General features: G+C 54.6%; 1 protein-coding gene across 1 annotated transcript in view; it reads left to right on the top strand.

Annotated features, from left to right (window-relative positions):
• Positions 1-7,408: 7,408 nt before the first annotated feature.
• Positions 7,409-26,302, top strand: part of MYO18B (myosin XVIIIB) — a 259,486-nt gene continuing 240,592 nt past the window's right edge. Inside the window, 3 exon segments of the mRNA XM_030336763.1 lie at positions 7,409-7,576; positions 22,412-22,557; positions 23,970-24,128. Coding sequence (XP_030192623.1) covers positions 22,519-22,557; positions 23,970-24,128 — 198 coding nt within the window. The 5' untranslated portion in view covers positions 7,409-7,576; positions 22,412-22,518.

Genomic DNA, 26,302 nt, shown 5'->3' on the forward strand with positions numbered 1-26,302 from the left:
ACACCCCTCCCAAGCCAGTCTGGACAACCCCAGACGTTGCCAAATGTCCCTTGTGGGGGCGAAGCCACCCCCCAGTTGAGAACCCCTGGTATAGACGATGGGAAGTTCTCTGTGTTGGGGACAGAGTTGGGGCAGGGACTCCACCAAGGGGAAAGGTTGTTGCCAAGGATACCGGCCAGGACTCTTAACTCCTGGGAGCTCCTGAGGACCGTGAGGTCTGCCATGCGGTGGTTGTGGCCAAATTCATTGTCGTGCCAGGAAATGAGCTGGACAAAGTGGTGTTGGAGGTAATGCCATCCCCAAAGGAGGAGGAGCGGGCGTTACTGTTAAGATTGCGGCAGTGGGGGCTGGTGCTTCCCGGGGCCCAGAGCGCCCTCTGACACCTGCTGCATTTCCTTCTTGATATCAATGCCTTGGACAGATTTTTCTAGACCGCAGATCTGATCCATGAGATGCAGTGGGGGCGGGGACACGAAACAGCATGCCAGTGAGCTTCCTGGTCATTTCAGGGTGGAATTTGCCCATGGCTTTGGCCAGTGACTGCAGGGGTGAGTGTGGACGCATTGTGTCCAGGCGTAGCAGCAATGGTGCTGACTGTGGTCATGAGTCGCTCTACCTTGCCAAATATGTCATGGATGACCTTGGCCAAGGGTCTGTAGTGGGTAGCGTCATGTGCTGTCCAGATCGTCCTTCACGGAAGAACTTCTCATCTGGCTGCCTGAAGCCGTTTGGGGGACCTTTGTCACAGCTAGACATCCCCCCCCATCCTCATTTCTTCTCCATCCTTCCATTGGTATAGGTACCAGAGAACTCATCAATAAACTTCTGTTCCTTGAATTCTGTCTCAGAGGCAGCTTCCCCCCAAGACAACAGTCTGCAAGGTCAGTCCCGGGTGCGGTGGGAGAAAGCAGGGGCTGAAGTGGGGCGTGGGGGCTGGATCACCCACTCCCCGGCTGGCCGTGGTCAGAGATGGGAATCGGTGGTCGTAGATGGAACATAGAAAGCCCCTAGTTCAACGAGAGGGGGCTCCGAGAGTGCAAATTTGCAACAGAGGTGAGTTGGGACGGTGTGCCAGTGGAGGGAATACACTGGCCGCTATGTCCTACCAAGCTGCGAAGAGGTCGCGGTCTCGAAAAGAACTGCGGGCGCCAGTTAAATGTCCGGCTCTTGGTCTTGGCTCAGATCATGATCTCACAGTTCGTGGGTTCGAGCCCTGCGTCAGTCTCTGTGCTGGCAGCTCAGAGCCTGCTTGGGATTCTCTGTCCTCTCTCCTTGTCCCTCCCCTGCTTTGGGCTGTCTCTGTCTCACTCAAAATAAATCAATAAACTTAAAAAAAAAGAACTGCAACCTTGGAAAGGAACCTCGAGCATGTGCCCCCAGGAGGATAACACTGATTTACAGAAGACTGATAGTGTGGGAATCTTCTTGGATGTTGAGGCATCGGTCCAAGCTTGTCCCATATCTACCTTGGCGGATTTTGCCAGAGGTGGGGGCGGGGGGATGACTCAGGGCCAGGTTGGTCTCACAAAGCGGGCTGAATGCAGCTTTGTGTGGCTCCACCGGTTCCGTTCACTTTAGTGGGGGGTGGGGAGCATTTTTACTGAACTGCCCCCTTGTTACATTCATTCCCTGCCCACAAATACAACCTATCATCCCAGGGCCACCTGGGTGGCTCAGTGGGTTAAGCGTCTTGAGTCTTGCTTTCAGCTCAGGTCAGGATCTCACAGTTGGTGAGTTCAAGCCCCACGCCGGGCTTGACGCTTAACCCATGCCTAACCCAAGCCACCATAAACTGGAGAAGGCTTTGACGAAACACTTACAAAAGCTAATCACAAATAGGGTACCTAAACTTAATGCAGTGCATGTTATCATCACTCCTACATGGAATCTAACCGTGACCAATGATATGAAAAAAACGTCATCGTCTTTCAACTATAAGAATTTAATGACCCACCTCCGAAAATCTCACCCACTCCTTAAAATTATTAATGAATCCGTTATCGACTTCCCCACTCCGCCCAACATCTCAGCATGATGAAACTTTGGCTACTCGTTAGGAGGCTGCCTGAGTCTACAAATCCTAACAGGCCTGTTCCTCGCTAGACGCTGACACAGACACAGCACCTGCCTTCTCACCCGTAACCCACCTTTGCCACGACGTTAACTGTGGCTGCATTATTCGATATACACATGCCAGTGGAGCGTCTGTGTTTTTCCCCTCCTTTATCATCTCAGCACCAACAGCAGTTCGTCTTCTGTTCTCACGGGAGACAGGATCTCATAACCCCTCCGGAAGTGCATCCGACTCGGACAAAACCCCATTCCACCCGTATTGCACAATCAAAGATATCCTAGGTCTCTTACGCCTTGTTCTAATACCCGGACCACGCAGAGCCTGCTTGGGATTCTCTCTCTCTCCCTCTCTCTCTCCCTCTTCCCTGCTTGTGCTCTCCCTCTCAAAATAAATAAACATTTAAAATACATACGTAACTTATCCCAAACCCCCAGCCAGGTCGCCTGCAGCTCGCTACTGTTTTTGCTTGTCCAGAACTGCAATCCGTCCGCAACCCCTAAATGAACTTGCCAGTTTCGAGCTTGCTTCCGTCGACCTCTTTATTTAGGGCAACAAAGAGTTTGTGAGAAGTGGGAGGGACAGTAACTACTGGACAGGGGGACGATGCGATGGGCGGCTGTCTAAGCTTAATGGATGCTTTAGGGAAAGATAAGAAACAGCCGAGAGAAACCAGCTGCTAGTAGGAAACACTGAGAGGGCCACATCCACGGTGGGCGGGAAGGAAAATGAGGACCAGACCTAGGACTCAGGAATGAGATCAGATGAGTTCCAAAGGTGGTTAAACTCCCAAGGCAGGTCTGTCCGCTTGGCCAAGGCACGCTCAGCTTGGGGAAGAATGAGACCTTGTCACACGGGATGGGGACATCCGAGCTGATGCCCTTGGAACTCTTGGACCTCCAGATTCCTCTGACCTCTCCAAGGCTGCAGACGTGTTCTACTCCTTCCTATGGAGAAATAGCACCCCCAGGATCTCCCCCTCCCTTACCTCCTCGCCACTAGGCCTTTGGCTAGGGTGATGCCCCATCACCCCCCCCCCCCGCTGGGGAAGTGCTTGATGAGGGAGGAAGGGAGTTCTACGCCAATGCAGCTGCAAGACGGAGCGAACATGGATGGGCAGGGGCAGGGAGACATTTTCCAGGGACTGGATACCGAGGGTGTTAGAGCAAGGGGAGTGGGGCCGCAAGGCCGGATATGGGAGGGTATATGCATTCAGGGCCACTCTCCGGGGCTGCAGGGTTGTTACCCTGACAAGGACCCCAGCAGCCTGGCTCCTTTGAGCACAGAAAATGCTAGGGGAGGCTGGCCAGAATTCCTATGGTAGACCGAGGAAGAAGGGATTAGGAATACAGAGAAGTGGACACGCTTGAAGGGACGTACCAAGTAAGGCCGGAAAACCCACCGGGGGCGGCCCGGAGGCCACCAGAACCACTAAGAAGTGGGTGCTGACTTGCTTCTGCAGGCAGTGCAGAGTCAGGAGGAGCCTTTACAGATCTACATGCGGTCATTCGGTCACTCAACAAACATTCCCTGAGCACCTACCATGGGCCACGAAGGACTAGAACGGTCAGTGGCCCAAGGATCCCGATGTTGTAGAAGGGAATCCTGAGGCCCAGTGAGATGAACACACCGCTTTGAGATCAGGATTGGGCCCAGCTCCAAAGCCTGTGCCCTTCCCTGACACCCAGAGCTCTGGGCAGACATACCACCTCCAGACCCTGGCCAGGGCGGGGTCCTTCTACAGGGATCTCTCTCCCCTCCACACTCCGGGCTATATAGTCTTCTGTTCACCGGTTTTACTTCAGCCACCAAAGATTTCATGAGCACCTGCTTAGTGCCTGGCCTGGTGCTGGGTGGCCAGGATGAACAGGGGACTACAGACTAGTGGGAGATGGACAGACAGACAGACGGGCATCCAGAGAATGCACGATGCGGGACCAGATCCCGGGACACCTGCTCCGGTCCAGTTTCCTTACGTTTGGCGATGTATTCCATATGCACTTATGGAGCACTTGCTATGTATCAGCCACTTACAGACACAGACGCAGACCGTTCCCTGCATCCCTGTGGGGACCATGACGCTCAGATGCACGGGACTGTTCTCCAGTTACCAGCACACACACACACACACACACACACACAGTTCTCTAAGAACACTGAGTATGGTGGGAGCCCCACACGACACAGGCTGGGGGATAGCACTCAGCCATCACAAGCCAGGTGGAAGCAATCACCCTAGCGTGCGGTGAGGTGGGGCACACTGGGGGTCCCCGAGTCACAGGCCGTATGGAGACGATGAATAGAATGTGGCATCCCCAGAGGCAAAAGAGATGGGCCCCCCCCAAGGGTCCTGCTCAAAAAAAGAAGGAGGATCGGGAGGCTGAAGTCAGTTGCCCTAGTAAAATGGCACAATCCATCCCTAGGCCATTCTGTGGACCCAGAACTGACCAACCGAAGACAGGGCCAGGTCTCCGGGGGGATAACCTGGCACCCCCAGGGCACGGGTGCACACTCACGGCTTCCTGGTCTGTGGTCTGTGCTGCAAAGGACCTACAGCCACTTGGGACGGTCTGTGCTCCAGAAATACCAGAAGGGGCCAAGTTTCTGGGGCCCTTGGTGACAGTGCCTTCACGTTCTCGTGCTGTCCTGCCCCCCTTGGGATGGAAGCCTGGAGACCGGAGACAAATGCTCAGCCGGGTGACAAACTAGTGCTGACGGGGGCTGCCCTACATAATGGCGCGGTCAAGGCAATACTTAGTTGTCCTGATGGATTTTCCAGCAACACAGTTAGGTACCAGGGGGATAATGCTGACGTGCCAGGTGCCCTCGGGACTCAGTTGCCTTCAGGTCAACCTAACCATCACTGCAGGTTGAGGCTGACGGAGACCCCCGGCCCAGCCTTAGAGAGCTATTTCTGCGTGTCCACCCCACCGTGTAAGACCGACGGCCACGAGAAGATAGAAAAGATCAACGGGACAGAAAAGCACCAAGATGCTTCAGGAGCTGGCGGGAGCGCGGGGGTGGGGGTGGGGGTGGGGGTCGGGTCAAGTTTCAACGTCAAGAGAAAAGTGTTTCCATGAACTTCCAATAAAACGTTAATTCTCAGGGCACCCGGGTGGCTCAGTTGGTTAGGCCTCGGACTTTGGCTCAGGTCTTGATCTCGTGGTTCGTGAGTTCAAGCCCCACATCCGGCTCTCTGCTGTCAGCTCAGAGCCCACGTTGGAATCTCTGTCCCCCTCTCTCTCCGCCCCTCCCCCACTCCCCCACTCTGAAGCATGTGTTCTCTCTCTCTCTCTCTCTGCCCCTCCCTTACTCTGGCACATGCACGCTCTCTCTCTCAACAATAAATCAACATTTTATTATATTTTATTATTTCATTTTATTTTAATTTTTTAATGTTCAGGGGCGCCTGGGGGACTCGGTCAGTTAAGCATCCAGCTTCAGCTGAGGTCACGATCTCGCGGTCTGTGGGTTCCAGCCCCGCGTCGGGCTCTGCGCTGACAGCTCAGAGCCTGGAGCCTGCTTTGGATTCGGTGTCCCCCTGTCTGTCCGCCCCACCCCTGCTTGTGCTCTGTCTCTCTCTGTCTTTCAAAAATGAGTAAACGTTTAAAAAATAAATAAATAAATGTTTTAAGGTTTATTTATTGTTGAGAGAGAGCACGAGCGGGGAAGGGGCAGAGAGAGAGGGAGACACAGAATCCGAAGCAGGATTCGACTGAGCCACCCAGGTGGGCCAGTAAACATTTTACTAATTGTCAGCACCGAGAAGGAAGTAAATACTCTGAGAATAGATTGCTCTATCAGCCACAGGGGTAGAAAAGTAACACGTACTACTGGTTGAAGTGTTTCTTTTTTTTTTTTTTTTTAAATTCACTCATTTATTTTTGAGAGAAAGAGAGTGTGGGGGCCGGGGTAGAGAAATAGGGAGAGAGAAGATTCCAAGCAGCCTCCTCACTGTCAGTGCAGAGCCAGACTCGGGGCTCAAACTCACGGACTGTGAAATCGTGACCTGAGCATCGCGATATTAGGAGTCGGACACTTAACCTAACTGAAACTCCCAGGCGCCGCGGCTGAAGTGTTTCTTTTTTTTTTTTTTTTTTTTTTAATTTTTTTAACGTTTATTTATTTTTGAGGCAGAGAGAGACAGAGCATGAACAGGGGAGGGTCAGAGAGAGGGAGACACAGAATCTGAGACAGGCTCCAGACTCTGAGCTGTCAGCACAGAGCCCGATGCGGGGCTTGAACTCACTGACCGTGAGATCATGACCTGAGCCGAAGTTGGCCACTTAACCTACTGAGCCACCCAGGCGCCCCTGAAGTGTTTCTTAAGAGAAGCAGCATGTCATGTTTGAATGGAATGACCGTGGGCTTCGGAATCAGAGAGACCTAGATTTGAGTCCCTCGCGAGCTGCGCGATCTTGCGTGATGTACTTAAACTACCGGCGTTCTTATTTTGCGCCTTCTGGGCAGCGGACAAAGCACTTTTTAAAAAAATTTTTTTAAAGATTTATTTATTTTTGAGAGAGAGAGAGACAGACAGAGCGTGACCAGGGAAGGGGCAGAGAGAGAGAGGGAGACACAGAATCCAAAGCAGGCTCCAGGCTCTGAGCCGTCAGCCCAGAGCCAGATACGGGGATCAAACTCACAAACCGTGAAATCATGACCTGAGCCCGAAGTCGGAGGCTTAACCGTCAGCCACCCAGGTGCCCTGGACAAAGCACTTTTTATAGCATCCTGTTGGATGCAGCATTTAAGACTGGGCCCTCTGGGGCCAGCACCGCCTGGGTTCCAATCCCGGCTTTCCACTGCTTTGGGCCAGTTGGTCGACCTTTCTGTGCCTCAGTTTCCCCCTCTGTCAGACGAGAGTGGGGAAAACCCTACCTGGTGCGGGGTTGTCGGGAATAGTAAATGAGCTCAGGAAAGCCCCCGGGATGGCATCTGGAGTGTGACGCGTGTTTTCCTGCATCGATTCTTCACCACGAGGCGGCAGAACTCGCTCCGGTTATTTTTTTCCAGAGTCCCGCTGGCGTTCGGGGCCCGGCTCTCCTCCTCGCCCAATCCCCGCGGCCTCCGGTGGTTATCTGTGTGGGGCCGAGGCCGGAGTGTGCGGCCTGCCCGGGGACAGGGATGACGGCTGAGAATGTGCTTGCGTGGGGAGCTGTCCCCTCCCCTGCTCCGCGCCACCAAATATGTCCATGCTGTCCGATGCCTGGTCAACGGCCACCCCGGGCTGCCGTCTCCCGGCCAGACCTGGGGCTCACCGGCTAATTTTAGAAATGACTTGTCTGCTCAGCTGCTGCCATCACATTGGCGCAGAGGGAGGGTGTGGGGAGGACGGGGAGGAGCAGTCAGGGAAGAGGATGTGTGTGAGGGTGCGGGTGGGGGTGTTCCTAGCAATTCTCCTTCGCCCCTGCTGTCCGGGCTTGTTGGGGTCTCTGCACTGCCAGCTGGGGAGACCTCTCGGGCCGGTGTGGTGCCTGTGACCTGTGGCCTCGTGCAGAAAAGGTACCGTGGGGCCGGGTGTTACGATGGGCAGCTTGCGTGCAAGCTGATGGGCATACTTTTCCAGAATGTGCCTTTGGGGGCTGGGGCGGTGGGTGTCTGGCCCCGCGGTGGGTCTACTGAGGGCCTCTCCGGCCAGGTCGCGTCCGACAGCCCGAATCGCCCGCTTGGAAAGCAAGAGCATTTCGTGGAAGTCATTTTAGAAAATACCAGGGCGAGCGGACTCTTTCAGGGATTCCTCCTTGTCTGTCGGGACCCACCCGTCGGCTAGCCATTTTTAAAAATGTGTTCGGAGTCATAGGATACCCTCCACTTTGGAATCTTAGCCGACGCATGTCTGCTGGGTTCCTATTTCTCCTCCGCTACCACTGATTTCTGCGTAAGGGGTCGTCAGTTAACGGTCAGGGAGTGACTCTTCCCGTCCCCAACCCTGTGGAGGACAAGCCTTAATGGTAGTGGCTTTTGATTTTAAATAAGCATGTGCGTGGTGGGGGAGGGGAATGGTGGTTCCCGGACAAAAGCTTGAATTTCATGCGGCGCTGACTTGACCCTCTGTCCCAGGAGGCGCTTTATCGGGGACGCCTTGTATCAGGCATCTGTTTGAATGGAGAAGTTGCACAGACCTCAGTGGCAGGGGCGAGGGGGGTGGGGGGGACAGAGAGGGGGCCTTAGGCTAACCAGACCTCCCTCCCTGGGGGTCCGGAAGACGTCAGCAGCTGCTGCGGACGGCAGGGACATGGCCTCTGTGCTGCTTTCTTGTAGAGGCAGCTGGGAGGAAAAAGCCCAGCTGGTTCCAAGCCGCCCAGTCTGGCCTTGACCCGGCCGGGGCCTGGGCTTCCGTCCCACAGGGCCCGGAAAACTGGGCTGTGACTTTCTCTTTGTGGCCGGGCCAGGAAGATGCCCGCCCTGTTCAGTGCACCGGCTCGCGGCGGCTGAGGGTCCCTCTGGAGCGTCTAGCGTCCAGCACGGTGGTGGCTTCCTTGGGTGTTGTTTTTCTTCTGATCCTAGCTGTGTTCACGGAGCAATATGTCCGCGGGGCTCGGGGAGGGCCTGTGTCGCCGAGGCTATGAGTGAGCTCTAGAAAATAACAGAAGGAGAAGGCGGGCTGGGGAGAGAGCGAGGAAGAGGACGAACAGGGTCTCTCAGCCCCCTGACCTATGAGGGAGCGCCCTGTCACCATTTAGTAAATAGCCGGTGCCACCTGCACGCAGGCCTGGTCACCTTGAGTCGCCTAGCTTGGGCTCTGCCGACTCTGTGACCTCGGACGAGTCCCTCCCCAGTTAAGCTTCAGTTTCCTCTTCCAGACCTGAGGGGGGTTGGGTGGGACTATCCCGGAGCTTTCTTCCAGGACCCGACATGGGGCAGGATTTCTCCAAGTCTCTCTCCCTTCCTCAGCCTCACCTGGGGGTCTTTCAAAATGCAGATTCCCGAGGTGCTGTGTGAGACCTGCCCAACCGTCTTGGGGGAAGGAGCCCAGGAATCCGCAGATTTCAAACCTCACAGGTGGCTCGGTGCCCGTGAGTTGGAGAGCTGCCTTTTCTGTGGCATGAGCTAATGAAACCACAGAGAGGGGCTGCCCGGGACCCCCCACCCCCAACCCCGACCAGTGTCAGAGGTCAACATACAGTCACACAAACAAGAAACACACACACACACACACACACACACACACGGACCTCTATTCGGGCCTGATTATTGCAAAATATCCCAAGGCCGGTGTCAGCTGGGGGAAAGATCAAGCCCTTCTGGTGGCATTTCGAGAAGAGAACAGAAGGCCCGGAACTCTAGCTGTGTTTCTCCTGGGCCGTGATGAGCCAGCCCTTCGGTGGGTCCTGGCTTACTGACCTGGTGGAGGAAAACACTGTCCCAACCGTCCGTTTTAAGCAGGTGCTAAGCTGCTGTGGGATACGGCACATCCTTCTTTTTTTTTTTTTAAGTTTTTACTTTAATTCCGGTTCGTTAACATACGGTGTTCTATTAATTTCGGCTAATCTTTTTAACTCATAAACTTTATATTTTAGAGCTGTTTTAGGTTTGCAGCAGAATTCAGGGGAAGGCACAGAGATTTCCCATGGACCCCGTGTCCCCACACACGCATAGCCTCCCCCATCATCAACATCCGCCACCAGCATGGGACATTTGGTACAATGATGAGCCTACATGGACACGTCATTATCACCTCAAGCCCATAGTTTACATTAGGGCTCATTTTTTTTTTAATATTTATTTATTTTGAGAGAGTGAGCAAGCAGGGGAGGTGGAGAGAGAGAGAGAGAGGGAGAGAGAGAGAGAATCCCAAGCAGGCTCCACGCTGTCCGCGTATGGGGCTCGAACCCACGAACCGTGAGATCACGTCCTGAGCTGAAGGCAAGAGTCAGATGCTTAGCTGACTGGACCAGCCAGGTGGCCCACATTAGGGCTCATTCTTGCTGTCGGACCTTCTACGGGTTTAAGCAAAAGTATAATGACATGGTATCATGCGGGGGATTTTCACTTCCTGCGTGCTCCTCCTGTTCACCCTTCACTCCTCCCCAACCCTGGCGACCACTGATCCGTTTACTCTCTACATAGTTTTGCTTTTTCCAGAATGTCCTATAGTTGGAATCATACAGAATGTCGCTTTTTCAGATCGACTTCTTTCACTGAACGACATGCATTTAAATTTCCTCCGTGTCATTTCACGGTACCCTTCCACCACAAGAAGCTGTGTGAAATTGAATTATTTGAAAAAATGGAGAACGTGGGTTTGAGACAAGTGGAGGGCCGCCGGAGGCTGTCAGACCCAGGCCCACCTGTAGCACAGAGAAGGGAAGCAACTTGCTCAAGGTCACACAGTTTTGCAGTACAGGTGGTGGGCTCAAAACAGCCCCTGCCCTCGGAGCACCTGGGTGGCTCAGTCTGTTAAGCGTCCAACTTTGGCTCAGGTCACGATCTCGCGGTGTGTGGGTTCGAGCCCCGCATCAGGCTCTGTTGCTGACAGCTCGGAGGCTGGAGCCTGCTTCGGATTCTGTGTCACCTTTGCCGTTGCCCCTCCCCGCTCCTATTCTGTCTCTGTCACTCTCTCTCAAAAATAAATAAAAAAGAAATTTAAAAACAGCCCCTATCCCCAAGGCTGACACTTGGGGAGCAGCCTGGGGTGCCTCATTTTGGGGATCGTAACCTAATTTTCCCTGTTAGCCCCACCCCCAAAGCCCTGTCCATCCTCCTCCTCCTCCAAGCCTCAAAGGAAAGGATTAAAGCTTAGGTCTCGTGTCAACAGAGGCAACAAATACGAACGTTATTAACCAAACAAGGTCTTTGGGAAGAGAGCTCACAGCGGGGTAGGCAGGGGGCATATCGCGTAACTCTCGAGGCAGATGTGTGACTTTCTGTGTCACACACACCACCACCGCCGCCCCCATTCAGTCTGAAGGATCCAGAAGCACCATCAGCTTCATCTGAATCACCCCCCGCCCCGGGCATGACTCACCCAACTCTGTGACTTTCCTTTCCTGCTCTGCTTCGCACTGAACCTCTCCCTAACGCTTCATGACCTTTAAGAACTACAGTTTCTGGCCACGGAGGAAAGATCCTTGAGAATCCGCAAGGTGGGTTCACCAAACACCGGGCCAACCCTCACGCTCGGAGAAAGAGGAATTTATCTGTCTCTTGGGTCCCAAGGGAATTTACCTCCTCCCATCAAAGACCGAATGCCTTTTCAGCTGTTTCTTGGGTCCCAGCTGGGGTTTGAGTTTCGATTTCACGGAGGGCAACCGGATTAGCTGTTGAGTTGAGAGAGCGAGACGGTTGCTCAATGGGATTAAATGTCTCATTGGTGCTGGATATTCCTGGGAGCTTGGGCTGGACTTAGCCCCATTTTACAGATCACGAAGTGAGATATAGACGCTTACGTGCCCCAAGGTCACGCAGAATGAAATTAAACTGGGACTTTTCTTTTCTGCCGGAGACTGTGTATTTAGTCTGGCGTACTAAACAACAGGAGCTAATAAATTATACCACACTGCTTCAGACGGACAGATGACACAGCCCATTCACACTCCTTGCCTCACTTAATCCATTGGCAATCCAGTGGGAAGGGGGGTGAAATTGAGAATCAGAGAGGTTTAGTGACTGTCCAAGGGCACACAGCTACTAAGTGGTGATAGGTCCGGGAATCTCTTCTCTTCTTTTGTCAACAGTGGGTCACCTTGTTTTCTCTTTTTTTTTTTTTCTATTATTGTTTTTTGCTATTGATTACAAAGAAAGATGATTTTGCCCTTTGTCTCCCCATTAATACCCTTCTCCACTTAACATGGATTTTTTAGATCAAGGTGTCTCAACCTCCTCCCTATTGACACTTGGATCTGGATAATTCTTTGCTGTGTCTGGGGCGGGGAGGCGGGGGGGGGGGGGGCGGGGAGGGACGTCCTGTGTACTGTGGGATGTTTACCAGCGTGCCTGGCCTCTACCCACCAGATGCCACTAACACTGGTCCCCTCTGGTTGTGACAACCAAAAATGTCTTCAGGCAATGCCAAAAGTCCATTGATGGGCACAATGATACCCAGCGAAAACCTCTGACCTGACCCAATGTGATCCGATAGAACTTCTGCAATGATAGAAATGTTCTGTACCTGTGTGGTCCAGCATGGTAGCTGTTGGCCAAACGGGGCCATTGTGCATTTGAAGTCTGTCTAGCGTGACTGAGAAGGTGATGTTTTGGTTTAACTTAATTTTAAATAATTAAAATTTAACTAGCCACCCTGCGGCTGCTGGCTGCTGTATTCTACGGCACAGCTCAAGGTAGCAACACAGCACGGGTAGGAAGACAGCCCTCTGATGGAGCACTCAAACCCCAAAAGCAGTCAGGAGAGCACCCCCCCAGCAGACGTATGCCCAGCTCCTTGCTTCACAGGTGGCCGGAGGAACACCGGCCTGCAAATGGTAAATACTTGGCAGAGGCACCCCCTGTAACCATTGCTGTGCCCACAGCAGGCATTACTAGTCAATCACCACACGCCCTTGCGCTAGTGGGGATCATTCTCAATGCCACACTCTGGGCAGTTCCCAACTGCGGATCAGCTGACACTGGCATGAGGGAGAAACCTCGTGGGCCACCCCTGCATGAGGCCAGGAGGCCCATCCGCGAGGTTAGCATCTCCTCAAGCTACACGGTGACTGGTAGAGGCATGTGGCCAACTACGTCAGTGTGACAACCACAGATAGGGAGAGGAGAGTGATGTGCTGGAGGAGCCAAGACTTTTCACTAATCATTTCTCGAAGAAACACTCACTGCACGATTTAGGGATAGAGGCAAGGGGTAGGGGGTGGAGGTGGGTGCCGGCCTGTTGGCCACTGATGTGCAAAGCATGGGCGGGTTTTAATTGAAGGGGTGTGATATTCATATGACCAAAATATATTTCCCATATATATCCGGTCTTCATCTACAAATCAGGGCTGGTAACTCCCTAAACCTTGACAGTGATGAACGTGTCCTTTGTTATGCTAATGCTCTGGCTTTTGTAAAGCACCTAAGGATGGGGGTTGGTTGGCCAAGGAGCCAACCACTTGGAACTTTCAGTCCCACCCCTGACCTCTCTGGGGACTGGGGACTTGGGACAGGGACTGGAGACGCACTGGAGATTGAGCTCAATCACCAGTGGCCGAGGACTTAATCAATCATGACCATGTAATAAAGTCTCCATAAAACCCCAAGAGGACAGTGTTTGGAGAGCTTCTGGGTTGGTGACCGTGTGGAAATTTGGGGAAAGTTGCGCCCCTGGGGCAGGCACGGGAGCCCCACACCCTTTCCCCAGACCCTGCCCCGCGCATCTCTTCCTGAGTTCTAGCCCTTCATAATAAACGAGTGAGCTGGGGAGCGAAATGTTTCGCTGAGTTCTGAGCTGTTCTAGCAAATTAATCCAGACTCAAGGACGGGGGTCGTGGGAACCTCTGATTTATAGCCAGAGTTGGTCAGACGCACAGGTGACGGCTCGGGTTTGTGATTGGTGTCTGAAGTGGAGGGTGGTCTTGGGGGACTGAGCCCTTTACCTGCAGAATGTGATGTTGTCTCCAGGTAGATAGTGTCAGAATTGAGTTGAATTGAGTTGACTCCTGGTCGCCCTGCAGGTGTCTGAAAACAGCCTGGTGGTGTGTGGGGAGCCACCTCCCCCTCCCCCCATTGGAAACGGGTCCAGGAACCTGAAAGACTAGAACTTAAATGGGGACAATAGGGGACAGGGTTGCTGTGAATGTCACGGCTCACAGTGTACAGAGCACCCAGTACTCCCACAGTCCCGGTGAAGAAAAGCCACCTCCCCCACTGGACAGAAGGGGAGCTGACACCTTAAGAGGTTTGACAAAAGGCAGGTGGGGCCCGAGCTTGGCTGTGAGACCTCTAAGGCTGAGGTCAGCCCCCTGAAGGACGGCGTCTGCTGTGTTCACCCTGGCCAGCCTCTTGTGAACTGAAAAGTGTCTACTTCTGTAGCAGAGAACCATCTAGAAAACTCCCAGGGGACGGTGGCCGGTGATCTGAAGGATCACCTGAGAAATGGCTGAAGCCTTCAGATGAGAAGATTGGGGGCAGACCCCCACTTGTGTCACATGGAAAACCTTGTCTGTCTCTCCAGAGGACAGAACTGGGGCCAGCAGGTGGCTGTCCTGGCAAGGCAGCTCTGTGGGTGGGAAGAAAACGTGGCAGACCCCAGGGAACAGGGAGTTGAAGACCCTAGACTGTTCCAGGATGCCAGAAGGTGGGGTCTGTGGCCTCTGAGGGCTTTGTAGTTCTGGTCCCAAAGAAGAGTAAAATTAGAGCCGACCCTGAATGTTTTACTTAGTAGTGAGCTCCCCATCACTGGAAATGACCAAGAAAGGACTCCTTGACTTTCTGTCTAGGAGACTCCTTGTGAGAAGGGCTGGTCCTCTGGGAATCTCTGATGGAGGGTACACATTGCATTCTCCACCCCTGCCACCCTATTTTCTCCATTCTTCTCCATCTCGATGCCTCCCTTTTTCCTCTCTCCCTCCCTTTACACTCTTTCCTACTGCTAACATCCCTGCCCTTTATTCTCATTAGCCACCCCTCTTCTCATCTTCTAGGATAATGTGGGTTTTGCGACTGTGGCCTAAATCCTCAGCTACTTGTTAGCTGTGGGCTTCCCTTGCCCAGATGAGGGGATGGTGTCCCTGCGTTGGGCAAAGTCTCTTTTCAATACTACATGACGCTTTGGCCATCAAGCTCCAGGTCGGGGTGAGCTTGGCTGAATCATGTATGAATCATGAGAGTCCCTTTGTCCATTAGGCCTGCATTTGACAAGGGACACCTGGGTGGCTCAGTCGGTTAAGTGTCTGACTCTTGGTTTCGGCTCGGGTCATGATCTCGAAGTTTCATGAGTTCGAGCCCCGAGTCAGGCTCTGCACGGACAGCACAGCCTGCTTTGGATCCTCTGTCTCCCTCTCTCTCTCCTCCCCTGCTCTCTCTCTTTCTCCCTCTCTCTCTCTCTCTCTCAAAAATAAATAACTAAACATTGAAAAATGAAAAAAAAATTTAAAAGTAGATAGCAAAGGTGCACCATTCCACCTTCCATGCCCAGGGCAGACATTAATAATCAATCAGAGCATTCTTTTCCACTGAGCCCAGATAAAAGTTCAGAGTCCTTCCCATATATCACTCCAGGCAGAAACTAACCATCTGTCAGAGGTGATAGTGAGTTGAAACCTACTTGCCCCCCTGGCCGTATTGGCCAGGGTCTTACCAGGAGACCGCATACCCAGCTGGTCAATTGGAGAGCCTTTTGAATGAAGGAACTCTTCCGAGAGTGGGTGCAGCGTTAAGGAAACCAACAAAGCGTGCTGAAGCATCCAGAGAGGACAGTGGTGGGCTATTAGCCTTGGGCTTGATGCAAGGCACGGGAAGGTTAATAGAGGAGCCTGGGGGGTAACTGCAGTCTGTCCATGGAGAGGGACCTCTCCAAGGGGCTTGTGGCCGCAGATAGAGAAACACAGCCTTTCCCCAACCTAGGGGCCAGGGAAGCAGGGCCAGCAGGGGGATAAATACTCTACCGTTTGTGGTTCCCATATGCAGGTCTCATTCCAGAGCCTTCCACTGACCAAACTCAACAGGAGGCCAGAAAGCCAGGGAACCCTGGTGGCTGCAACCCTAGTGGTCAGCACCCCAGAGGACAGAGCGGTCTAAAGATGGGAGAGGGGTGTATGAGACACAGAAAGATGAACCAAGCGTCCACTCTTCCCTCCCCCAACAGCTTCCGTAGACTTGAGGCCCTTCCCTTTGGGAAATGGCCCCAGACCTGGCTGCCTGGCAAGCAGAGCCTGAAGAGGTCGTCAAACTCAGCAAGCAGCATGGATGTTGGTAGCCTTGACCTTGTCCTTCCAGATTTGGCCAGGGCCACATCCAGCTCTTGGCCCTCTTTAAAGAATAAAGTTGCACCGACACAGCCATGCCCGTTCATTTACATATCACCCAGGGCTTCCTCAGCAATGCAAAGGCAGAGCTGAGTAGTGGAGGGAGACCCTGTGCCCTCAGTGCTTGAAGGGCTTACTATCCCGTCCTTTGCAGGAAAATTTGCTGACCTCTCCTGGGTGCAGCATGCCGGGACCAGCCGCAGGAGGAGCTGCTATTTCCTCCAGGACCAAGGAGGCAGGGGAGGGACCCGCCACCAGAGCAGGAGAGGGTAGCCAGAGGAAGGGGTGGCCCGAGGGGAGGGTGCCTTCCGCTGGAGGGAGGCAGCCAACCCGTGGCCCCCAAGCAGGGAGGGCGCGGGTGCCCTCTGATCTCTGCCAGCGGGGGGATTGCCGTGACCTTGAACCCACTTGGAAGCTGGAAGGTTGTGGAAGATGTGTCTAAGGGGCAAATGGAAGGCACCCACCTCAGGGGCATCTTCCTCTCCCCACGGTCTTCTGATCCCGGCATGCCCGGCCTCCCGTGTGACCGTCAGACCAGATGTCGAGCACCCTAGCCTCGTCCTGGCTCTCACAGCGGCCAACACCTCTGCCTGCCTCCAGGCGCCTGGTGAGCTAGCTGGGGCGTAAATACACTCACCAGTCACACTGTGGGCAAGACCGATTCCAAATGGAAGTCGAAACGAAGAAGGACCCTGTGGTGACATAAGGTGTGTGGCCAGTGGAGCGAAGGGCAGGGTAATGGGGGTGATTGGGTGGAGCGGGCAGGAGGCTGTGACCGCTGGGAGGGTGGCATGGGCTGGCACGGTCAGGAAGGCAGCCTGGAGGAGGTGGCCCAATGCGCTAGTGAAAGACGGAGGCTAGGAGAAAGGAACAAGAAGCTGCTGTGGGCCAGACACAGGGATGGAGAACCTGGACCCCCCCGGGTGCTATAGCGACCGTGGGCTCTGAAGTCAGACCGTCTGGGTCCATCAGGCAGCTTCGCCGCTTCCTGTCTGGGAGCAAGGCACGTCCCCTCCCTCCGACACGGGGTCACTCACAGAATCTACCTTATAATCCAGTGGCTCATGACCGTAAGCGACGTGAGCGCTCGAGTTCTCAGCACCGAGCAGCTCCCAGATCTTAGTGGCACTGTCATCAACGGTCTTGCTTGCGTTGCCTCCCTTCCGGGGTCGGGGGGCAGAGACCTCAGGGTGGAAGGAAGGAGGAGGGATTTAGGAAACTGGGTCATCCCCACTCCTTCCCGTGTGGCCTCGAGCGAATTTGTTAACCCCCTTGATTCTCAAGCTACGACAGACCTGGTGCCGGGACTAACACCCAACAGGTGCCAACCAAATAACAGAGCACACACAGTGCTACCCCCGGATGTACCTACTTGAGCCAACTTCCTGGGGTTCCACAACGTGCCGCCAGGACATAGGGTGCCTCTGAGCCACAACCTGGCGGCCCCAGGTTGGCCCCCACTTGTCACGGCCAGTGTGAGGCTGAGATGAGAGCGGGGCACGGGTAGGAGGAGAGGGACACATCCTGGGGAGCAGGTCTCAGCTTGACGTTTTAGCTGGGTGACCCTGGGCAAGTGCCTCAACCTCTCTGAGTCACTGTCTGCTCTATGGGAGAGATGCCAACCGCCTTGTGCTGCTGTGGGGGTGAATGCGATAACAGCTCTTAAGATAAAGAAATTCCAGGTCCGGCAGGAATTTAAGGGGGGGCTGGGGGGCAGTGGATGCTGGGTTCCTCAGGCCGGCTTTGACCCGTGGAGTCAAATAAAAATGAAAATATGATCAACAGCAGTTACTGGGGATCGGGCATGTGCGTGGTGTGGGCGTGGCTTATTTTACCGCTGAGAAAACAGGCTCAGAGAATTTCCTGGGGTCCCGCCGTGTGATGGTGGTGGCAGAGCCATGCTATCATGCCGCCCGCCCTCCCCTCCCCTCCCCTGCCCCGTGGATGCCGACAGCACAGGGGGGATGTCAGGAGTCCCTGCCACAGGCTTGCTTGCCGAGGGCCCGCTCCGTCCCTCGTGCGCTTTACTCCTGATCGTTACCCACCCCTGCATTCAGTCACTCATTCAACACACATTCACGGAGAGCTAAGCGCGTGCCAGGCACTGTTCTAGGCACTGGGGCTACATAAGGGGACAGAACACACGGAGCTTCAGGCCCTCATAGGACCATGTTCTGCAGGGTGAGTCAGAAGCTAAACAAAAAATACACAGCATGATGGACAGTGATAGCAGTAAATGCTGTGGGAAAGAAAGAACGCGATAAAATGATAGGTGGTGCCAGGATGCGGGGGTGGGGGGTGGCTATGCCTCCATTTAAATAGGGAAGGGAGGCTCATTGATGAGGTGATGCTGAGCAACGGCTTGAAGGAGGTGATGGTGTGAGCCATGCAGAGGGACAAGCATTTGAAGCAGAGGGAACAGAATGTGCAAAGGCCCTGAGGCGGGAATCTGCGCAGAAGGTGCCTCCAGAAAGTCAGTGTGCCTGGAAAGGAGGAGCGAGCAGGAAAGGCTTTAGGGCAGATGGTTGTGAGGGCCACGTAGGCGTCTCTAAAGACTTGGGAACTTGTGTTTTGAGACAGGGGAAGTCACCGGAGTCCTGGCCGCTGTGTCAGGGCTGGACATTTGGGGAGGTGAGAGGGAAAGCCTTGAGGGCCCTGTGGGGCCACTCAGATCCAACATGTGTTCAGGAAAAACTGTTTCAAGCTGTCCCTGGCTTTGGGGATCACCTTTCCCTTCACCAGCCTCTCCCACCCCTAAGGGGGAGACTCAAGATGTTAATACCATGAATTCTGAGCATCCGGGGCCTCCTCATGGGCTTAAAACAGAAGCTGATGAGGCAGGTGTGAGTTTTAGACCTGGAAGGGAACGTGGTGATAAGAACACTTACTTAAATTAAGGCTTGACAAAGCCTTCCCAGGAGCACTGGCTCCTGGCCCTGGGTCACTGGGACTGGCCTGATGCCTCCGAGGGGCAGGACGTGGAGAGTGATGGCTTTCTCACTGTCCCCCTATGCTGTGGGCCTCTGGGCAGGCCAGCAGCCCCGGCTGAGGACAGCCCATACTGACAGCCAGGATTCTCCCTGGAGCCTTGAAGCCGAGGGTGATCCTTGGGAAGCCGCCACTGGCCTGGCCAGGCCTCGGCTGGATGGGTAGCCGGCGGTTGTGGGGGGGGGGGTTGGTGGCCAGGCTACCTCACGTCAGGCCTATTCATAACCTGGGCTCTGCTTCCCAGGCACATAGAAGAGCGGAGTCTGGCTATGAGTCACTCGGGGGCCTCCCCAGGGTCTCCCCTCCCTGTCCCCTGCCCCTCTCCCCAGAGATCTTATCTTATGCCCATTCTCCACCCCATCGGTCTCTCATGCGCCTTTGCAAGCTGGAGAGGCCACGCTGTGAGGAACTTTCTTCTCAAGGCAAAGACTTGGCTGTCTGCACTGGGACATGTTTCCGGGGTCTCCCTGTGGGCTCATGACCTCATCAGAGCTGCAAGGTCCCTTCTTGGATCTTTGGATCTCGAGATTTCCTTTTAGCCAGGCCCCACAGGGGCCCTGGGGTCTCATCCAGGGATGTGCTGGTAAACGTTTAATGGCCAGCTCCCGGAACAAAAGCCCTGATCTGACGCATTTGCCCATTTCTGGGGTGTAAATACTCCCATAGCCAATTTCAAGCCCTTCAGGTGACGTCATGGAACACAGAGCTGGAAAGAGGTGGCCACGGGGGGCCCCTGTGAGATGATGGGAGCCAGTTTCAGCCCAGCCCGGTCCGCCTCACTGGCTTCCAGGACGTACAGCATCTTGACAGACAGCTGTCTGTGTGACACGCGGGGTCACCTTGAACTCTGTGCGAACCATCTTCTTATGGACAAGTCACTGAAAGAGGCTTCCCACAGACCGACCATGAACACTCTGGCTTTCAATGGTGATGGCGGTTCTGACAGCTGGGAAGGGGGGCATCTTCCAGAAGGGACTGGGAGGGAGGGGGGGGGGGGGGGGGGGGACACTGCTCCGAGGGCAACGCCCGGCACAGACGTGCCGAAAGTCGGAGGGAGGAGAAGACGCCCACTCCTTCACTCCTGACCACTTCCTTTAAGACCTTGGTGTACTTCCTTCCACTCTTGGCTTTCTGTGGAGCGTTTTGGGTTTTGCCCCTTTGGGAGAGTTTAGTGCGTGCAATGCTGAGCTCTGCCTTCTAATCTCTACGAGGGAACACAGACACCTTCCAGTATCACCGTGTTATGGAGCACGCATCCCGATCGAGCCTCACACACTGCAGGTGGCCCACGGGGGACGGTGCAGCCACTTGGGAAGACAGCCTGACCGGGGCTTAAACAGTCAAACAAAGCGTCACCCTGTAGGCTTAGCACTGCGACCCTCAGGGATCTACCCAAGAGAAATGGAAACGTAGGCGCGCGATGATTTACGTGGCTGTTCAGAGCAGCGCCATTCATCCCGACCCCATAAACGAGATGTGATCCATGGGTACAAGAAAGCGCCAGTTAGCTCGTCTGCACAACAGTGCGGACGAACCTCGAAGACATTGTGCAGAGCGAAAGAAGCACAAAGGACCGCATGTGCTAGGGTTCCATTTATAGAGAATGTCCAGAAAAGGCGATCTATTTAGCCATAGACAGAGACGTAGTGGTGGCCCGGGGCTGAGGGTGCACACAGCTAGTGGCTGCAAATGGCCTTTTTCTTCTTTTTAAAGTTTACTTATTTTGAGAGAGAGACAGAGAGAGTGAGCAGGGGAGGGATAGAGAGAGAGGGAGACAGAGAGAGAGAATCCCAAGCAGGCTCTGCATGGTCAGGACAGAGCCTGGCATGGGGCTTGAACTCACGAACCGTGAGATCACGACCTGAGCGGAAACCAAGAGTCGGACGCCGACTGAGCCACCCAGGCACCCTGCAGCGGGTCTTGGAAGGGTTTTTTGGGGGTGATGGGACTGAGGTTCTGGTGGCAAAACTCTAAAACTTTTCAGAGATCATCACTGCATGTTTACAAATGGGCGAGTCTTCCGTCTAGCATAGAAGTGATGCCTCAGTGAAGCAGTTTCTAAAATGCTTCCTACGTACCCTTCTCAATGGATTCATGGCATATTCCTTCAAGTCAGACGGGCTCTAGTTTATTTGACCTCCTCTAGTTCCTGGCCACACGGGCTGTGTCTCTGGGGTTGGGGGCTACCAGCCCCCCAGTGATGAACTTCTCTGCTTTAGAATCACTTGCTCGAGCTTGTTATCCAGAAGGGGCCTTGCTAGGTCAAAAGTCGTGAACATTTGGCAAGCCTCTCAATCAGATGCTGAATATACTAAATCGTCTCCCCCAAAGCACCAGCCCAATGAATACTTTTGGTTCCCTGTCCTTTCCTAACACGCGTGATCCAATTATGGATCCCGCGGTGCCCTCACAAAAGAAAAACACACTATTCTATGGTGTTACAAGTCAGGAGAGTGGTTGCCCTGAGGGGGGCGGAGGGGGGGGGAGAGTAACTTTAGACGGGGGTGTGAGGGAGGGTCAGGGGGCTGTAATGTTTTCCAGTACAGAGCCCAACGCGGGTCTCGATCTCACTAACGTAGGTCATGACCTGAGCCCAACTCAAGAGTCAGACGCTCGACTGGCTGAGCCCCCCAGGCTCGCCTTTCATTCTTTTTTTTTTTTTTTAAGTTTATTTATTTATTTTGATTTTTTTTTTATTTGAGGGAGAGAGAGAGAGGGAGGGAGTGTGTATGAGCCGAGAGGAGGGAGCAGAGGGAATCTTAAGCAGCCTCCGCTCTCGGTGTTCAGCACAGAGCCTGACGCGGGTCTCCATCCTGCAACCCTGGGATCGTGACCTGAGCCGAAATCAAGAGTTGGGCGTTGGGCCGACTGAGCCGCTCGGGTGTCCCTGTTTTGTTTATTTTTGAATTGAGACAGGATTGACATCCAGCGAGTGAATTGTACAGCTGGGTGAATTCTTTCATACGACGCACTCGTGTGGCCCCCTCCCGGGTCAAGATACAGAACAGTTCCATCACCCCAGGAAGTTCCCTCGTGCCCCTTTCCAGCCAAAAGCTAACAGGTCCTCCGACCTTCATCGCTATAGATTAGATGTGCTTGTCCTCGAACTTGTAACAAATAAAATAAGATGTTTTAATCTTCATCAGGGTGCTGGTTAAACAGGTCTATTCTTTAGGGGAGAATAGCCACTTAGCTGTATTGCTTAGGTCCTCTTCTGATATATGTTATGTCCCAATGACAAGTTAAAGTGCGGGGTTAAGGGTAAAGGATCTGGGGGGCGCTGTCCACCCCATGGCCAGGGGCCTCCATGCTGGTCGTGGTCCTTCCAGTGGGCCGTGCCCAGCCACGTGACCTTGGTTCTTGGCGTCGGCGGGGGCGGGAGCAGGGCTGTGTCCAAGAGCTAACCTGTATCTCTCTTCTCTCCACCCCTCCCCGTGTCTCCGTGTGTCAGTCTTGTGTCTGTTCACCTCACGTGCCCTGTGCGTCCATAAAGCCACATTTCGTGCTGTCTGCAGAGAGCCCCGCATCATCTCATCTCAGCCTTGACACTGTCTCAGCATGGCCATCTCATCACGCCTCGCCCTGTGGGAGCAGAAGGAAAGTAACACTCAGGGCCCAGGCTGGATCCTCAGGGCCGACTTGACCCTCGGAGGGCAAGTCAACGTGGGTGGCCCAGGCTGCTCCCTGTGGTGTATCCAGTCCCACCTTCCATTTCCCCTGAGCTGGCTCGGTTAGCCGCGGCCCCCCTAACCCAGTCCATGAACTCCTTGAACTCCTCCCATGACTGCCGGGTCTTTTCCTGTTCCTCAGTAGGCCGCGGGGGGAATGAGGGTAGACCAGCTGTCCCGTCTGGATCGTCACGGCAGTTCCGATGAGTGCTGGGACAGAGGCAGAGCTCTTGGCTGCCAGACTTGTGCCGTGGGGATGGCCTTCTGGGGTCCCTGCCTCCTGTCACCATGGAGAACTGGAATCAGGCCCTTCTTCCGAGTTATTCATTTCCCTTTTGTTGTTTCCCACGAGATACCGCGAAGGGCTGTCTCTTTCTCTGATGCCTGCCATCTCCTTTACCCCGCATCCCACCATTCATCCCCTTTACCCCCCCATCCCCCATTCATCAAATCGTGCATGATTTGATGAATTGGAAGGCTGAGGGGTGGGGTGGTCGAGAAGCTTCTCCCCGGCTGCCTCCTGGTTGCCTTTGCCCCTCCCACACTGATCTGGTTTATCGCACGAGGACGGCATCTGCTGAGCGGGCCTTAAGACTCCCCTCTCTCTCATGACATGGCTTCAGCCTCCATCGAGAGAGAGAGGCGTGGGGTCAACCAGCCCCTCAACTTCCCTGCTTCTCTCTCTCCGGACGGAGGTCTGCACCAACTTACCTTATCCCCTGGCCTCCGCTTTGTCTCCTCGTCTTTCCTACCTCCTTTGGATTCCCCTTTACTCAGCCGGGCTGGGGTGATCAGGTCCTTGCCAGCCACCCGCCGAGGACCTTGATAAGGAGCTTATTTAAACCAGGGTATAGCTCTGCCACAGAAAGCGCTATACGTGTTCACTCCCCTCCGTGAGCAGTCACGGTGATGCCGGTTAAAGATGTACACCCCGGTCGGCCAGAGCGGGTGGCCTTGCGTCAGTCCCCAAGGTCGCTGCGGTCCACAGAGGAGTCTCCGCTGCCCCCTGACCCCAGCCGGCTCGGGTCTAGGCTCTGCTTCTGGTGTAGAATGCCAGCATCCAGCCCCTGGCGGCCCGGGTCCTGGTTTAAGGGCCATCAGGAAGCCACAGCCCTGGGTCAGTGGAGTGGGCTGTAGCCAGAGGGTTGGATTTTTACAGAAACCCCCCAGAGCCCCGCCGAACCTCATCCGCTTTGCCATGGCCGCTCACGCATGCGCTTGAGTCATGTATGTCCTCCCTGGGGTCCCCTCCCCCGGGTTCCACTGCGAGCATCTTAAAGGGCCACTTGCTTCCACTGGTTCACTCACGGAGCTGTCTCCTTCTTTGCTTCTGCAAAACAGATTCGGGAGGAGGACAAGAGCCCTCCACCTTCCTCGCCCCCTCCCCTGTTCTCTGTCATCCCAGGAGGCTTCATTAGGCAACTGGTGCGGGAGACTGAGAAAGAGTCCAAGGAAGCAAGACTGAGGAAACAGGCAGCGCTTGGCTCTCCTGAACAAGAGGTAAGTTGTCCCACGGGAAGGGGGACGAGGTGCCTGTCGATACCCATTGTCCTGTCCTATGAGACTCCCCAGCCACTTGTCATCCTGCCTTTATTCCTGTTCTCCCCGCTTTGAGGAACGTCCTTTCTTCCGTTGATCGATGGAACTCTTACGCATCCTTCAAAACCCAGCTCAAATGGGACCTCTCTGGAACATCCCCGGAAAGCTCTCCCGTTGCCCTCTTTCCTCCGATCCCCCAGCACCCTCTGTGTTTGTCTTCACTGTGGTCGGCATAGTTAAATACTTGATCGTGGGGCTTAGACTAGCAGTTCCTTAAGCGCAATAGTTCTCTCTCTCCATCCACTCTGTATTGAGCACCTCTCGTAGAACTTGGCCCATAGCGAGTCCTCAGCAAATGTTTGTTTAATGAACGAATGAAGGATATCGGCTGATGTACGATGGTGGGGATTGTTTTACCCCTCTTTTTGCAGAAAGGGAAACCTAGATGTTACCTAAGGATGTGTGGTCGGCTTACTTTAAGCGGGAAAGATATCCAGTTACTGGCTATAGGTGTACCGGTTGTTAAAATCCTGAAACCTCTCCACACCGTGTGGCAAACGGCCCCGGCCCCGGCCAACCCCTGCTCCGGTGCCCTCCAGCTTCCCCTCCCCTGAGTGCCTTGGAATGGCCACATGCCAATAATCAAAGGGTTAGTGCTTGGCCCAAGAAGGGACCTCAGTCCCTCGGTCCAGCTGACATTCTTTCTGATTGGTTGGTGTCCACTAAATCCCTTCATTATTCTGAATAGCTCTGCTGGGTTGAAGCAGTCATTGGACACGATGCAGTCCCTGTGCTTTAAGACCTTGCAGAGTTATCCCCGATGGCGGCCAGCGCTGCCTCCCTCCTTGTCCCCAGCCGCTCAGCCAGGGACCCCGGGCAGGATGGACGAGGCTGGACGCCAGGCAGGTGGGCTTGGAGTGCGCCGTGGGCGGATCGCTGTCAGGCAGACAGGCCATGGCCTCGGGTCTCTCTGGCGCCCCCTTGAGGTGGGGCGAATACCGCAGGGGTTGGGCTGAGAGATCTGGTCGCCTCCCGGCCGGGAGTTCACTCCAGTCCAGTGACAACCTCAGCTCCACCTCCCACCCCCCTTCAGCTGTTGTTTGCCTGTCCGGTCCCCCACGTGCCCGCACCTGTCCAACTACAATGACTTTGCTGCCTCAGAGAAGTTCTCTGGCAGCTGAACGGCAGCAGCTGTTGAGCACATCCCCGCCACGTCTTTGTGGGGGAGGATGACAGGGAGGACGGGCTCGGCCCCCACCCCTCCCTGACCCAGGCATAAGTGAGGGCCAAAGTCAACCTCCGTAGGCTGCTGTTGGATCACGATGCAAAGTGACTGGAGGCCGTTCATCACTAGACAAGGTTCACTCTGCGGCTCGTGGGCTCCGTTGATCCCCGCCCTCCCCCCCCCACCCCACGGCAATGGGGTGGATCAGATGATACCCACTTAGCAGAGGTGGAGACTGAGGTTCAGAGGGGTCGAGCAACTTGCTCAAGGTCATGAGACCAGATAGCGGCGGAGCGAGGGCAAGAGTCTGTGTGCTCACTGCGCTGGCGAGCTGCCTGGGGAAGGGCTAGTCTGGGGAGCAAGGTGGCCGATGTGGCCACAGAAGCCTGGGAAGGAAAATGTTCCATGAGGCCGCAGGCCGTGCTGGCATCACCGCGCACAAGTTAAGAAGCAGAGCCGAGCATAGGATGGGGACAAACTGTCGCCCCAGGGCCTAGGCAGAGCCTCAGAGCCAAGATGCAGGATGGACAGGCCTCAGAGCACAACAGGTGTCTGGACCTTGGGCCAAGATGTTCCTGGGGCTGGAGCACGGCAGCCCCGGGACATGTTTCTGCGACACAGCAAGCCCTGGCTGGTTCTTGCCAATTTGATTTTCTTGTCCCGATCGGTAAATAACCAGACTCTTTCTCCTTACCCCAGCACAACTGCTTTATTTGGCCCCCATCTAATCCTTGCACGGAGCCGTTAGACTCCGCCACCAGTTTGCAGGGATGTAAAACGAGGCTCAGAGAGGCGGCTTGGATTTCCAAAGGCCCCTGAACCAGTGAGAGACAGGAAGAGGCTGGAATCACACGGGGCAGAAAGAGACCCACGTCAAATGTCGGGAGAGCTGGGTTCTCGCTCTGGCCCC

The sequence above is a fragment of the Lynx canadensis genome, chromosome D3 (assembly GCF_007474595.2).
Source record: "Lynx canadensis isolate LIC74 chromosome D3, mLynCan4.pri.v2, whole genome shotgun sequence".
NCBI lineage: Eukaryota > Metazoa > Chordata > Mammalia > Carnivora > Felidae > Lynx > Lynx canadensis.